This window comes from Scyliorhinus canicula, chromosome 4 (genome assembly GCF_902713615.1).
Source record: "Scyliorhinus canicula chromosome 4, sScyCan1.1, whole genome shotgun sequence".
NCBI lineage: Eukaryota > Metazoa > Chordata > Chondrichthyes > Carcharhiniformes > Scyliorhinidae > Scyliorhinus > Scyliorhinus canicula.
Window position 1 is genome coordinate 7,775,945 of NC_052149.1, and position 14,688 is coordinate 7,790,632.

Below are 14,688 nucleotides of genomic sequence, written 5' to 3' on the forward strand. Positions count from 1 at the left end.
AAACCGGAGCACCCGGAGGAAACCCATGTAGACACGGGGAGAATGTGCAGACTCCGCACAGACAGTCACCCGAGGCCGGGATTGAACCTGGGTCCCTGGCGCTGTGAAGTAGCAGTGCTAACCACTGTCCAACGGTGCCGCACCTATCTGATGAGGATGAGCCACCAATCGGCTCTTCAGCAAAAGACGGCCCATAGATCGTCACATCAAGTTGGGGCTCAAACACAAAATGAAGGAGCAGCACCCAACGTTGGGAACGTTGATCCAGACACCAGAGAGTGAGGCTAGGCAGACTACTCCTGAAGTTGCACACTTGACTGCAACCGCACAATTATCCAAAAGCATGCTGACACTGGACGTTTCACCAGGTGTGGGGCAGGCAGTTCAGCGGGCGGACACAACCACAGATCGACCAAAACTCATCAGTCCAACTAAGCCTCCGAAAGCAGCTATGGTGGCGGGAGAGCCAGGATCAGCCTGCACAGCAGACGACCCACAAGCAACTAGTCCCATGGCGCAGTCCAGCGACCCCACAAGCAACTAGTCCCATGGCGCAGTCCAGCGACCCACAAGCAACTAGTCCCATGGCGCAGTCCAGCGACCCCACAAGCAACTAGTTCCATGGCGCAGTCCAGCGACCCACAAGCAACTAGTCCCATGGCGCAGTCCAGCGACCCCACAAGCAACTAGTCCCATGGCGCAGTCCAGCGACCCACAAGCAACTAGTCCCATGGTGCAGTCCAGCGACCCACAAGCAACTAGTCCCATGGCGCAGTCCAGCGACCCACAAGCAACAAGTCCCACGGCGCAGTCCAGTGACCCACAAGCAACTAGTCCCATGGCGCAGTCCATAACGGGTGCCACCAAAGCAAAAAAGCGCGGTCAGAGGGTCCCTCCCATGAAAAGGAAGTGGAAGAGAAGGAGAATGGAGGATACCGCGGCTCGCACTCGCGGTATTGAAGAAGAAGACATTGGCAATGTGGCAAAGCACACAACGACGCAGGAAGAAGCATCACGGTAGAAAATTTTAAAAGCTGCTCACACAGAGAAGACCAGCAAGAAAACCGGTCTTCCGGACGCATCGCGTCAGAAGGTCAATCAAGCTGATAATACCGGTCTTCCGGAAGTTAAAGCCACATCGAGCACCCGATAAATGTTCAGAAGACCAACGGGGCGACGTCGTCGCGAATGTTCAATAGGCTGTGCACCAGGGACATGTTTAAAATCATCAGGCAGATTACACTGTGTGAAGTACCATTGCACCAGTACATATGACATGTGTAAATTTATAATGCTGATCGTGTTTTGTAAGACACAGTTATACTTGAATGTAAATGTTAACAGTTCCAGAGGAAGGGGGATGTGGTGATATGCCTGTGCGCAGTACTGTATATAGTTAGCAATGCGACCTCCAACCAGGTGGCGGCAATAGAGATCCATCACGTGACTCAGGACACCCACCAGTCGGTGGTAAGACGTACGAGAAGATAGTCACGCTTAGAGTAGCTCCACGAAAATTCACTGAATTCCTTTAGTAGCCATCGCATATATCATAGTTCGTCAGTTGTCTTTCTACATGCCTGTTAATAAATCATCTTCCTAGTTAAACAGCTACATGTTCTGTGTACAGCATTACCATGGTTAAATCACAGAACATAACAAAGACAAGGTCAAATGGGTTTTTCTCTCACCAGTTTCTATAGGCTGCGCAGGGTGAAAAAACACTGATTTATGGTGATTGGCGAAAATAGAAAAGGCAAAAAGAATAAAATGTAAATTGAGCAAAATATTTATTACACAGCAAGTGGTGAGGATAGAACGCTGCCAAAGAGCATTTTAGAGGCAGATTTATTCATAAATGCTAAAATCGAACTGGCAATTTCCTAAAGTGAATCGACTGGATTGCAGGGAAAAGGCAGGGGGGCGGCGAATTGAAGATCCGGCGTCACTCCCAATTTTGTGCGCCAACGCAGATTCTCCGCCCTGCCTTTCGTTTAGTTGTGAGATGGGTCTGCATAAACCACATTCTGTCGGGTCTTTGTCTTTCTTCGGTATTAGCGAGATTGAGGCCTGTGCTAGCGTAGGTGGCAATGTTCCCCTCGCCAATGAGTCTGGGACCCGCAGTTGAGGAATTCTTACACCGAGTTGTCGTTTTCCAGGTGCCAGGTGGACTGAGCCAGGAATATTCCCGAATTCCCCTTCCCGCCTTGAGGGAAGAAAATCCAGGCCACTTTTTGGAAACCCTCACTGTTTTGAGAATAGATTTGGATGGCACAGTGGCATAGTGGTTAGCACTGCTGCCTCACAGCTCCAGGGCTCCGGGTTCAATTCCGGTCTCGGGTCACTCTCTGCGTAGAGTTTGCACGTTTGCACCATGTCTGCGTGGGTTTCCTCCGGGTGCTCCGGTTTCCTCCCGCAGTCCAAAGATGTGCAGGTTAGGTGGGCTGCCCAAGCTAAAATTGCCCCTTGGTGTCCAAAAGATTAGGTTGGATTACGGGGATAGGGCAGAGTGTCGGGCTAGGTTAGGTGCTCTTTCAGAGGGACGGTGTAGACTCGATGGGCTGAATGGCCTCCTTCTGCACTGTAAGAGTTCTATGATACAGGGCTGTGGACCAAGAGTTAGAAAGTGGGATAACTCTTTCCCGGCCAGCATGAACACAATGGGCCTAGTGGACTCAATCTGTGCCTTTAGCTTTTTTTATTATAGCAGCGTAAGATCCAAAAAATTCCAACCTTTTTTCCCAACTCTTTTCTCAGAATGAAAGCTGTGCGTCAGCGTTAATTATTAACTAAAGGGCAAAGTGACCATAAAACATACAGAAGCCAAGTTTTCCACAATCACTGCATCCCATCGGACAGGGACATCGCCTGGATTTAAGGAAAATGTCCAACTCATACTATGCAGATTATAAAAAGGTAAGTCATGGAAAATGTACATTGTTGTTTATTTCTCAATACTTCTTGCCAAATGAATGTAGTTGTGATCTTATTTTCGAATATGATTTTGAAGGCAATCGTTTGCTGGGTGAATGGCAGTTATCACTGCATCGTCCGCCCTGGGAGGAATTCCGTGGATCTGCGGGGTGGGGGTGGGGCAGTCGAATGAGGGGCGCCGTTCAAAAGATCCATCGATCCATTTGGCCGGACCGGAATTCCAGTGATGACATTGGGCTCAGCAGTCACACGTCAGGTGGCTCTCCTCCCACGGATCCGGAAAAGACTCACTTCTTGACAAAAACATGCCAAAAAACCCAATGATTTGTTCCCCAAATATTAAGAGGACGGGGGAAGAAAGAGAGAGGAAAATGATGGGAAAAAGCCATTCCAGGGGCCGCACGGAGATCAGAATGGAGATAGTCAGACGAGCTGATCAGCGCACGAGACGGCAGAGCGCAAGTCTCTCAGGAGCGAGTAGGGTACAACAGCCAAGCATGACCCCCCCTGCCCTCACCGGGAACACATCCCGGGGGTGGATCCCTCTCAGAAGCACTGAGGGAGCACCGGCAGGAGACTAAACCAGACACACAGGCCGCAGTGAAAGACACGGTGGGCGAAACCCTGGTGCAAATGCAGATCGCTCTGAGCAGGGCCGAAAAGAAGCCACCATCAAGGACCCTGAAAAACCCACCAGAGTGATCGGATCGTGCCACTGGAAAAGGAGATGGCAAGGCTGGTCGCGACGCGGGGCAACCTGAGGGGAAAGGTCGAGGACCAAGAGAATCGATCAAGGAGGCAGAACCTGCGGATTGTGGGTCTACCGGAGGGGACCGAGGGCAGAGACCCCACGCATTACGTGGCCCAAATGCTGGGAAACCTGGTTGGAAGGGAGACAATCCCGAACCCATCAGAAATAGACAGGGCACACCGGGGAACAGCCATGGGCCATAATATCCAAACTGCACCAGTACCGGGACCGAGAAAGAATCCTGCGCTGGGCCAGGCTGACCAAGAACCGCAGTTCGGAAGGTCACAGAATCAGAATGTACAGGACACTGAGGCTGACCTGGCCCAGAGCGGAATTCAACAGGGCCACGCTGTACAAGAACGGCCTACACTTTGGTATGTTGTACCCAGCCAAGCTCTGGGTCACATATCAGGGAACGTTGGGCGCAGAGTGCCGCTTAGAGCAGCGACAACAGGGGAAGCGGTAAAGGGCCCCCAGCAAAGAATGACAACACGGCAGCAAACTAACAGGGTGGGGGGGGGGGGGGGGGGGGGGGGGGGAGAGAGAGAGAGAGGGAGAGAGAGAGAGAGAGAGAGAGAGAGAGAGATAGAGAGAGAAGGACCTCTCTCTCTTACCTGGAGGGTAAGTCAAGTAAAGAACGGGCAGAAACCACAGAAAGCGTGCGGGAGGAATATGGGGCAGTAATTCCCGGGGAGAGGGTCACCACACTAGCGGGAGAGCTGATGCCGGGTGCATGCCGCAGATAGAGGCCACGGCGCACCCCCAACAGGGGGGGACAGCACCTGGTAGGGCGAGGGGGGGGGGGGAACAAGCAGCTTGGACGGGGAAGCAAAGGGGAAAAAGGGCAAGGGGAAGGTGGACAGAGCAGGGGGCATGGAAAGGGAGGGGGTCATAGGGAAAGAAAAAAAGACAGGAGCAGAGCAAAAGCGACAATATGGCGACAGAGGGGAGAATCCTCCCCCCCAGATATTCAATGTTAGCTGTCTACCTTTGACAAAGCCTGTTTGATCCTCTGTGATCACCTCTGGTGCACAATTCTCCAGTCTTTTTGGCTAGGACCTTGGTCAATATTTTGGCATCTTCGTTTAGTTGTGAGATGGGTCTGTATGAACCGCATTCTGTCGGGTCTTTGTCTTTCTTAGCGAGATTGAGGCCTGTGCTAGCGTAGGTGGCAATGTGTCCCTCTCCAATGAGTCTGTGAGCATCTCCCGCAAGTGCTTTCGCTAATTTCTGTGGAAGTCCGCGGGGATCCCGTCTGGTCCCAGCCCCTTCCCTGCCTGAACGGATCTAATACTCACCATGATCTCTTCCAGTTCTAGCGGTGCTCCCAGCACCCGTTTTCTGTCCTCTCCCATGACTGGCATGTCCAGTCCAGGAACTGTTTCATCCTTGGGTACCCTGCTGGGTGCTCTGAGGAGTACAGCCCTCGGTAAAAGGCTTCCGGGGCCGAGGTCGCGCCTGCGCATGGCGGCCTCCAGTGGCTACGCCATGCTCCATGGCAGACTCAGCCCGTGGACCTGGACTGGCAAAGTAGTTCTCCTCCGTCGGCCACTCGAGCGCCCTCCGGAGCGCCCGCACATGTTGCCTCCAGCCCTGAATGAAGCCCCAACCTGCCCGCCAATCGGCCCTCCCCCTGACTGCGGTGGCCCCGGACAGAGTCTCACGGCGTGAGGAATTCGGCCGTTCAGGGATGGAGCATTGCGTACTTCCCGAGTACGCCGATTTTCGGGGGGGCGGCAAATTGAAGAACTGGCGCCACTCCCGATTTTGGCGCCAAAACAGATTCTCCGCCCTGACACCGAACGCTATTTCGGCGTTGGGTGGCGGAGAATCCAGCCCCTGATCTTTCCTTCCACTTATCAGCGAGTGCTGAATGGCTGGATGAAATTGATCACTTTCAGCAGTCTCCTTGATCATTGGCCATTGTGACGGAGAATCCGGTCCGTGGATACTGGTCTGAACCGGGGGTAGGGTCCTATTGGGAAGAAGCAAGATAGCAGCACGGTAGCATAGTGGTTAGCACAAATGCTTCACAGCTCCAGGGTCCCAGGTTCGATTCCCAGCTTGGGTCACTGTCTGTGTGGAGTCTGCACGTTCTCCCCGTGTGTGCGTGGGTTTCCTCCGGGTGCTCCGGTTTCCTCCCACAGTCCAAAGATGTGCAGGTTAGGTGGATTGGCCATGCTAAATTGCCCAAAGTGTCCAAATTGCCTTTAGTGTTAGTTGGGGTTACTGGGTTATGGGGATAGGGTGGAGGTATGGGCTTGGGTAGGGTGCTCTTTCCAAGATCCGGTGTAGACTCGATGGGCCGAATGGCCTCCTTCTGCACTGTAAATCCTATGAAAATTCTGTATTAAAGGTTCAATGTTGAAGGTGTCCGACCTCAGTTACAAAGCTCTGTGACTGTCACAGCTTGGAGGTTCATTAGTGCTATCGCCACTCAGATAACCTTCAGCGCCGGGGGAAGTTGCAGAGTTTTGTCTCCTTCGAACATTGACCTGTGGCTCAATGCGGCTGCAAACAGTAAATGGGGGTGAATGGACTCGAATTTAACCACTTACAGGCTGATGAAGATGTAAAGCAAACGATTGCTGGAGAGAGCGGGGGCAAAGACAGTGCGGAAATGCATGAATATTTTGCAGATAATGTTTATGAGATCTGGACTATTGGATGATCATGTTTCAAATCTCAAGGTCTTGTGGATGGGCTACACTACTCTCCTCAATAGTGGCACATTTTCATGATTCTAGACTATAGTTACCAGAGCTCTCAGCATAGAGCTCTGCACACTGGAACATATATTGTGCATTGAGTTATTCTTTGACGAGAAACTGAATAGTCTTATAGTCTTATAGAATTTACAGTGCAGAAGGAGGCCATTCAGCCCATCGAATCCGCACTGGCCCTTGGAAAGAGCACCCTACCCAATCCCACACCTCCACCCTATCACCACACCTCCACCAACATTTTTTGGTCACTAAGGGCAATTTAGCGTAGCCAATCCACCTAACCTGCACATCTTTGGACTGTGGGAGGAAACCGGAGCACCCCGAGGAAACTCTCGCAGACACGAGGAGAACGTGCAGACTCCTCACAGACAGTGACCCAAGCCGCAAATCGAACCTGGGACCCCGGAGCTGTGACCAACTGTGCTAACCACTGTGCTGCCATGCTGCCCCAAGTAGACACGGTCTATATTCTTTAGAGTTCAGAAGGAGATGCAACCTTACTGAAATGCACAAGATTCTAAAGGGGCTTAACAGGATAGACACAGTTTCCCCCTGAGGATACGTTGATCACGTAGGACTGAGAAGAAGAACAAAGAACAAAAAACAGTACAGCACAGGAACAGGCCCTTCGGCCCTCCAAGCCTGCGCCAACCATGCTGCCCATCTAAACTAAAGTCTTCTACACTTCCTGGGTCCGTATCTCTCTATGCCCATCCCACCTAGCGAGGAGGACTGTCAGATAATAGAACAAAATATAGATAGATTGGAGAGTTGGGCAGAGAAATGGGAGATGGAGTTCAATCCAGGCAAATGCAAGGTGATGCATTTTGGAAGATTAAATTCAAGAGCGGACTATATGGTCAATGGAAGGGTCGTGGGGAAAATTGATGTACAGAGAGATCTGGGAGTTCAGGTCCATTGTACCCTGAAGGTGGCAACGCAGGTTGATAGAGTGGTCAAGAAGGCATACAGCATGCTTGCCTTCATCGGACGGGGTATTGAGTACAAGAGTTGGCAGGTCATGTTACAGTTGTATAGGACTTTGGTTCGGCCACATTTGGAATACTGCGTGCAGTTCTGGCCGCCACATTACCAGAAGGATGTGGATGCCTTGGGGAGGGTGCAGAGGAGGTTCACCAGGATGTTGCCTGGTATGGAGGGTGCTAGCCATGAAGAAAGGTTGAGTAGATTAGGACTGTTTTCATTGGAAAGACGGAGGTTGAGGGGGGACCTGATTGAGGTCTACAAAATTATGAGAGGTATGGACAGGGTGGATAGCAACAAGCTTTTCCCAAGAGTGGGGGTGTCAGTTACAAGGGGTCACGATTTCAAAGTGAGAGGGGGAAAGTTTAAGGGAGATGTGCGTGGAAAGTTTTTACGCAGAGGGTGGTGGGTGCCTGGAACGCTTTACCAGCGGAGGTGGTAGAGGCGGACACGATAGCATCATTTAAGATGCATCTAGACAGGTATATGAATGGGCGGGAACAGAGGGAAGTAGACCTTGGAAAATAGGAGACAGGTTTAGATAAAGGATCTGGATCGGCGCAGGCTGGGAGGGCCGAAGGGCCTGTTCCTGTGCTGTAATTTTCTTTGTTCTTTGTTGTTCTATTCATGTATTTGTCAAGATGGCCCTTAAATGCCACTATCGTCCCTGCTTCCACCACCTCCTCTGGCAGCGAGTTCCAGGCACCCAGACCCTCTATGTAAAAAACTTACCTCGTACATCTCCTCTAAACCTTGCCCCTCTCACCTTAATCCTATGCCCCCTAGTAATTGACCTCTCTATCCTGGAAAAAAGTCTCTGACTATCCATTCTGTCAATGCCCCCCATAATTCTTTAGACCTCTATCAGGTCGCCCCTCAACCTCCGTCGTTCCAGTGAGAGCAAACCGAGTTTATTCAACCTCTCATCATAGCTAATGCCCTCCATACCAGGCATCATCCTGGTAAATCTCTTCTGCACCCTCTCTAAAGCCTCCACATCCTTCTGATGGTGTGGCGACCAGAATTGAACACTATACTCCAAGTGTAGCTTAACTTTTTTTTTTAATAAATGTTTTTATTCAGTTTTCATATTTTATATTGAACAAATTACAAATTGTTAGGAGAAAGAAAAAAGAAAAAAAACAAACACGCAAAAATTAACATACATATTTACAGGTAAGCATCTTCGTAGTAGTAACTGCGCCCCCCCCCCCCCCCCCCCCCCCCCCCCCCCCTCAACATGTTTATTTAGTTTGGTTTTGGGCCTTAGCTAGCCATCGAACCCCCGTAACGAACCTGTAGCCCCACCCCCTCCCGCTACCTTCCCCCGACTATTCTTCCTCTTGTACATTGGCCACAAATAGGTCCCGGAACAGTTGCATGAATGGCTCCCACGTTCTGTGGAAGCCGTCGTCCGACCCTCGGATGGCAAATTTGATTTTCTCCATTTGGAGAGATTCCGAGAGGTCGGACAGCCAGTCCGCAGCTCTGGGCGGTGCTGCTGACCGCCAGCCAAACAGGATTCTACGGCGGGCGATCAGGGAGGCAAAGGCAAGGGCGTCTGCCCTCCTCCCCAGGAATAGATCTGGCTGTTCTGAAACCCCGAAGACCGCCACTATCGGGCATGGCTCCACCCTCACTCCCACCACTTTGGACATTACCTCGAAGAAGGCTGTCCAGTACTCCACGAGTCTGGGGCAAGACCAGAACATGTGGGCGTGGTTGGCCGGGCCTCTTTGGCACCGTTCACATCTGTCTTCCACCTCCGGGAAGAACCTACTCATACGGGTTCTTGTTAAGTGGGCTCTATGTACCACTTTTAGTTGCGTCAGGCTGAGCCTTGCGCACGTGGAGGTGGAGTTGACCCTATGCAGTGCTTCGCTCCAGAGTCCCCACCCGATCTCCATCCCCAGGTCGTCCTCCCATTTCCTCCTTGTTGCGTCCAGTACGGTGTCGTCCCTATCTACCAGTCGGTCATACATGTCACTACAGTTCCCTTTCTCTAGGATACTTGCGTCCAGTAGGTCTTCCAGTAGTGTCTGTCGTGGTGGTTGTGGGTACGTCCTTGTCTCCTTTCGTAGGAAGTTTTTGAGCTGCAGGTACCGTAGCTCGTTCCCCCAAGTGTGGCTTAACTAAGGTTCTAAAAAAACTCGCCTCTTGAAATTTCTTCACTCAAAGGGGTGTGAATCTTTTCAATTCTCTACCCCAGTAGATCCTCCATTGCTGAATGTATTCAAAGGTGGAATAGACAGATTTTATATCCCTCAGGTAACTATAGGTTACGGCAAACAGGCAAGAAAGAGGAGTTGAAGGCCGAGATCAACCATGATGGTATTAAATGGCAAAGCAGGCTGGATGGGCTGTACAATCTATTCCTGCTCCTATTTCTTAAGTTTTATGGGCGTAATTCTCCGCTGCCCACGACGGGTCGGAGAATAGCGGGAGGGCATCCCCGACATTTTTACCGCCCTCCCGCTATTCTCCCCCCCCCCCACGGCCGCCACACGACACGAATCGCTGCTCGCCGTTTTTTTACGGCGAACAGCGATTCTCCCCAGGCCAATAGGCCTAGTTCCCGGGCCTTTACGGCCGTTTTTACGGCCACAAACACACCTGCTTGCTGCCGTCGTAAAAACGGCCGCAACATGCCCGTTCTGGGCATCCAGGGCCCTGATTGGCACGCAGTACCATGGCCGTGCCAAGGGGGGCATGGGCCCGCAATTGGTGCCCACCGTAACGGACGCACTCTTTCTTCCCTCCGCCGCCCCGCAGGATCAGCCGGCGGGGCGGCCGAGGGAGATGACAGCCCCGCGCATGCGCGGGTTGGAGCCGTCCAATCCGCGCATGCACGGCTGACGTCATTGTGCACGTCAGCTGGCGTGACGCTTGGCGCGCGGACTTAGCGACGGTCGCTAAGGCCGCGATGCCGTGCTTCACGGGGACCCGCTGCTAGCTCCGCCCGGGGGGGAGAATCGGGTCCCGGGAGGGGGCGCGGATGCTGCCGTGAAACACGGCCAGTTTCACGGCAGCCTTTACGACTCGCCGGATTTGCGGAGAATCGCGCCCTATGTCTTTTACTTGTCCGAGCATCATATCCCACGGTTCTCCATCCGTCACTTATCTTGGGGGTTGTGCATTAGTCATTCCCAGATTCTCAGTGTGGGGTCCCATTAGGTGAAGCTACTCAATGGAGTGTCCGAAGTGTGAGCATTTATAAGACCATAAGACATAGGAGCGGAAGTAAGGCCATTCGACCCATCGAGTCCACTCCACCATTCAATCATGGTTGATTTCAACTCCATTTACCCGCTCTCTCCCCATAGCCCTTAATTCCTCGAGAAATCAAGAATTTATCAATTTCTGTCTTAAAGACACTCAATGTCCCGGCCTCCACCGCCCTCTGTGGCAATGAATTCCACAGACCTACCACTCTCTGGCTGAAGAAATTTCTCCTCATCTCTGTTCTAAAGTAACTCCCTTTTATTCTAAGGCTGTGCCCCCGCGTCCTAGTCTCCCCTGCTAATGGAAACAACTTCCCTACGTCCATCCTATCCAAGCCATTCATTATCTTGTACGTTTCTATTAGATCTCCCCTCAACCTCCTAAACTCCAATGAATATAATCCCACGATCCTCAGACGTTCATCGTATGTTAGGCCTACCATTCCTGGGATCATCCGTGTGAATCTCCGCTGGACCCGCTCCAGTGCCAGTATGTCCTTCCTGAGGTATGGGGCCCAAAATTGCTCACAGTATTCTAAATGGGGCCTAACTAGTGCTTTATAAAGCCTCAGAAGTACATCCCTGCTTTTATATTCCAAGCCTCTTGAGATAAATGACAACATTACATTTGCTTTCTTAATTACGGACTCAACCTGTATTGTTCATAGATTTTCACTACAATGCTTTTACTTTCCGAGTGATAGTTTTATCAACACTCTTACAAAGCAACGTTAAAATTGATGCATTAAGCAGTAAAATATTGTTGACGTTTGATATCTGGACAAGAAAGAATATAATTCTGGCAGTGCTCAGGTCAGGCAGATCTGCAGAGAGAAACATCGGGTTAGTATTATAGGATGGTAACGTCCACAGAAAAGTAGAACATAGAAAATAGAAGCAGAAGGAGGCCATTTGGTCCTTCAAGTCTGCTCCAGCACCCATTAGACCTAATTCCTTCTTGAAATTACACAACGTTTTGGCCTCAACTACTTTCTGTGGTAGCGAATTTCACAGATTCACCATTCTCTGGGTGAAGAAATTTCTCCTCACCTCCGTCCTTCAAGGTTTACGCCTCATCCTCAAACTATGGCCCCTGGGTTCTGGACTCCCCCACAATCGGGAACACTCTTTCTGAATCTACCCTGTTTAATCCTGTTAGAATTTTGTAAGCTTCTTTTAGCTCACCTTTCACACTTCTAAACTCCAATGAATATAATCCTGACTGTCCCTTCTCATATGACAGTCCCGCCATCCCAGGAATCAGCCTGGTAAACCTTCGCTGCACTCCCTCCATAGCAAGAACATCCTTCCTCAGATAAGGGCACCAAAACTGCCCACAATACTCCAGGTGTGGCCTCACCAATGCCCTATACAATTACAGTAAAGCATCGCTATTCCTATACGCAAATCCTCTCGCTATGAAGGTCAATACACCATTTGCCTTCTTTACTGCCTGCTGTACATGCGCCCTTACTTTCAGTGACTGATGCACGAGCTGACAAAGGTCTCTCTGAGTATCTACCTGTCTCAATTTACACCCATTCAAAAAATAATCTGCCTTCCTGTGTTTGCAACCGAAGTGTATAACTCCCATTTATCCACATTATACTGCATCTGCCGTGCATGTGCCCACTCACTCAGCCTGTCCAAATCCTGCAGAAGCATCTCTGCATCCTCCTCACAGCTCACCCTCCCACCCAACTTTGTATCATCTGCAAATTTGGAGATCATAGATTCAGTTCTCTCGTCCAAGTCATTAATATATAACCTGACAAAGTTCCAACAGAGGAGCAGAAGAGCTGGATTGGTAACCTAGCCTTTTTCCCTTTGCGGACGATACCGGGCGTACTTCCAGCATGTTTTGTATGTTCTGTTTGAACAAATGATGTGGAGATGCCAGCGTTGGACTGGGGTGAGCACAGTAAGAAGTCTTACAACACCAGGTTAAATTCCAACAGGTTTGTATCGAATCACTAGCTTTCGGAGCGCAGCTCCTTCCTCAGGTGAATGAAGAGGTGGGTTCCAGAATATATATGTTTCGGGAACCTACCTCTTCATTCACCTGAGGAAGGAGCAGTGCTCCGAAAGCTAGTGATTCGAAACAAACCTGTTGGACTTTAACCTGGTGTTGTAAGAGTTCTTACTTTGAACAAAGGAGCATACAAATTTGGAGCAGCAGTAGAGCACTGGCCCCCTGAGCCTACTCCACTATTTAATAAATTCACGACTAATCTGACTACAACCTCAACTCCACATACCACCATAAACCCCCCCCCCTTGCTGATCTGATTGTGTTTTCCTTTGTAACACAGGGAGATGTGGAATTTGTCCGCACCGGATATGGGAAAGATGTGGTGAAAGTTCTAACCATAAGGAGAGAAGGAAAGCATCATTACATCAAAGAGATTGAAACAAATATTCAGCTTACACTGAAGACGTTAAAGGAATACCTGCTCGGGGACAATTCTGATATCATTCCGACTGACACTATCAAAAATACCATTCACGCCTTGGCTAAGCTTAAAGGGGTAAGTTTACTTTGGGTATAGTTACTGTAACACGCTTGTTCTTGCACATATATACATTCGGGCTTTCAACTCTGACTGAAAGCATTGCTGGAGGTTTTTTTGTACATTTTAGATATTTGAATTTCATCAGCAATGTAGAGATGACAGTAGTTTCTAAGTATGCCCTATCTTTATTCACAGCGTTGTATACAATGTTTTGAATTGCGTACACCATGTTTCAGCTCACAGCTTCTCCTAGCTTCTGTATTTTTGTTTGCTTGGTCTGAGCCACGTCCAGGCTCAACCAATCATGCACAGTGAGCACGGATCAGTTACCAGACTCACATAATCAAAAACAGAACAATTATTGACATGGTGGCACAGTGGTTAGCACTGCTGCCTCACAGCGGCAGAGACCCGGGTTCAATTTCGGCCTTGGGTGACTGTGTGGAGTTTGTACGGTCTCCCCGTGTCAGGGTGGGTTCCTCCGGGTGCTGCGGTTTCCTCCCACAGTGAAGATGTGAAGGTTAGACATGCTAAAGTGCCCCTTAGTGTCACAAAATGTGCAGGTTAGGTGGGGTCATGGCGATAGGGCGGGTGTGGGCCTAGGTACAGTGCTCTTTCAAAGGGTCGGCGCAGACGAGATGGCCTCCTTCTGCACTGTAAGGTTCTATGATTGTTCTATTCAATTGAACACTACCCCCTCATCAGTTGACCTTCTGCTTCCAATTGCCCCAGGTCCCCACACTCTTGCCATTGGCCACTCAACATGTCAATCCTCACAGCATGTCCTCATGCCCACATATCCCCCCTCAGCCTGTTGCAATGCTCCACTAATGCACTACGCAGACTGGAAGGACAACACCTCATCTTCCAATGAGGCTCACTACAGCCTTCTGAGTTGTTCAGCTTTGCTCCCACTGAGCATGGCCTCTGTTTCATCTAGCGTTCCCTGCTCATACGTCCATTCTCTCAGTGCTCCATCTCCCACCCACACCCCCCCCCCCCCTCCCCCACCACTTGGAATACACAAAACCCCTTTTATTGGCCAACTGAACCGCCTGTCAGTCAACCAGACCTTTTTTCCCTCCCCAGTAATTTTGCAACTCAGAGATGATGAAATAAGCCCATTCTTTTTGAAGTTCCTATGATTCTTCTTCAGGAAGGTTTGTGTCCTGCACAGAAATCTTCCATTGCTGGAATCGGCAGGTCATTGCTGCAGTGATATTTCCACTGGACTAATAATCCAAAGATCTAGGGAAATGCTCTGGGAACCTGGGTTCGAATCCCACCACGGCAGATGTTGAACTTTGAATTTTAAATAAACCTTGAACTAAAAGTCCAATGGTGACCATGAAACTATTGTCGATTGTCATAAAAACCTATCTGGTACATTAATGCTCTTTGGGGAAGGAAATCTGCCATCCTTACCCGGTCTGGCCTACATGTGACTCCACAGCATTGTGGTTGACTCTTAACTGCCCCCTGAAAAGGCCTCGTCAGGGCAATTAGAGATGGGCAATAAATGCAGGCCCAACCAGCGATGCCCAGATCCCACAAATGAT

At 50.2% G+C, this 14,688-nt stretch overlaps 1 protein-coding gene across 1 annotated transcript in view; it reads left to right on the forward strand.

Annotated features, from left to right (window-relative positions):
* The first annotated feature begins 2,763 nt into the window (after positions 1–2,763).
* The window catches only part of uox (urate oxidase), a 47,153-nt gene continuing 35,228 nt past the window's right edge, over positions 2,764–14,688 (forward strand). Inside the window, exons 1-2 of the mRNA XM_038793665.1 lie at positions 2,764–2,916; positions 12,929–13,144. Coding sequence (XP_038649593.1) covers positions 2,884–2,916; positions 12,929–13,144 — 249 coding nt within the window. The 5' untranslated portion in view covers positions 2,764–2,883. The remainder of the gene's footprint in view (positions 2,917–12,928; positions 13,145–14,688) is intronic.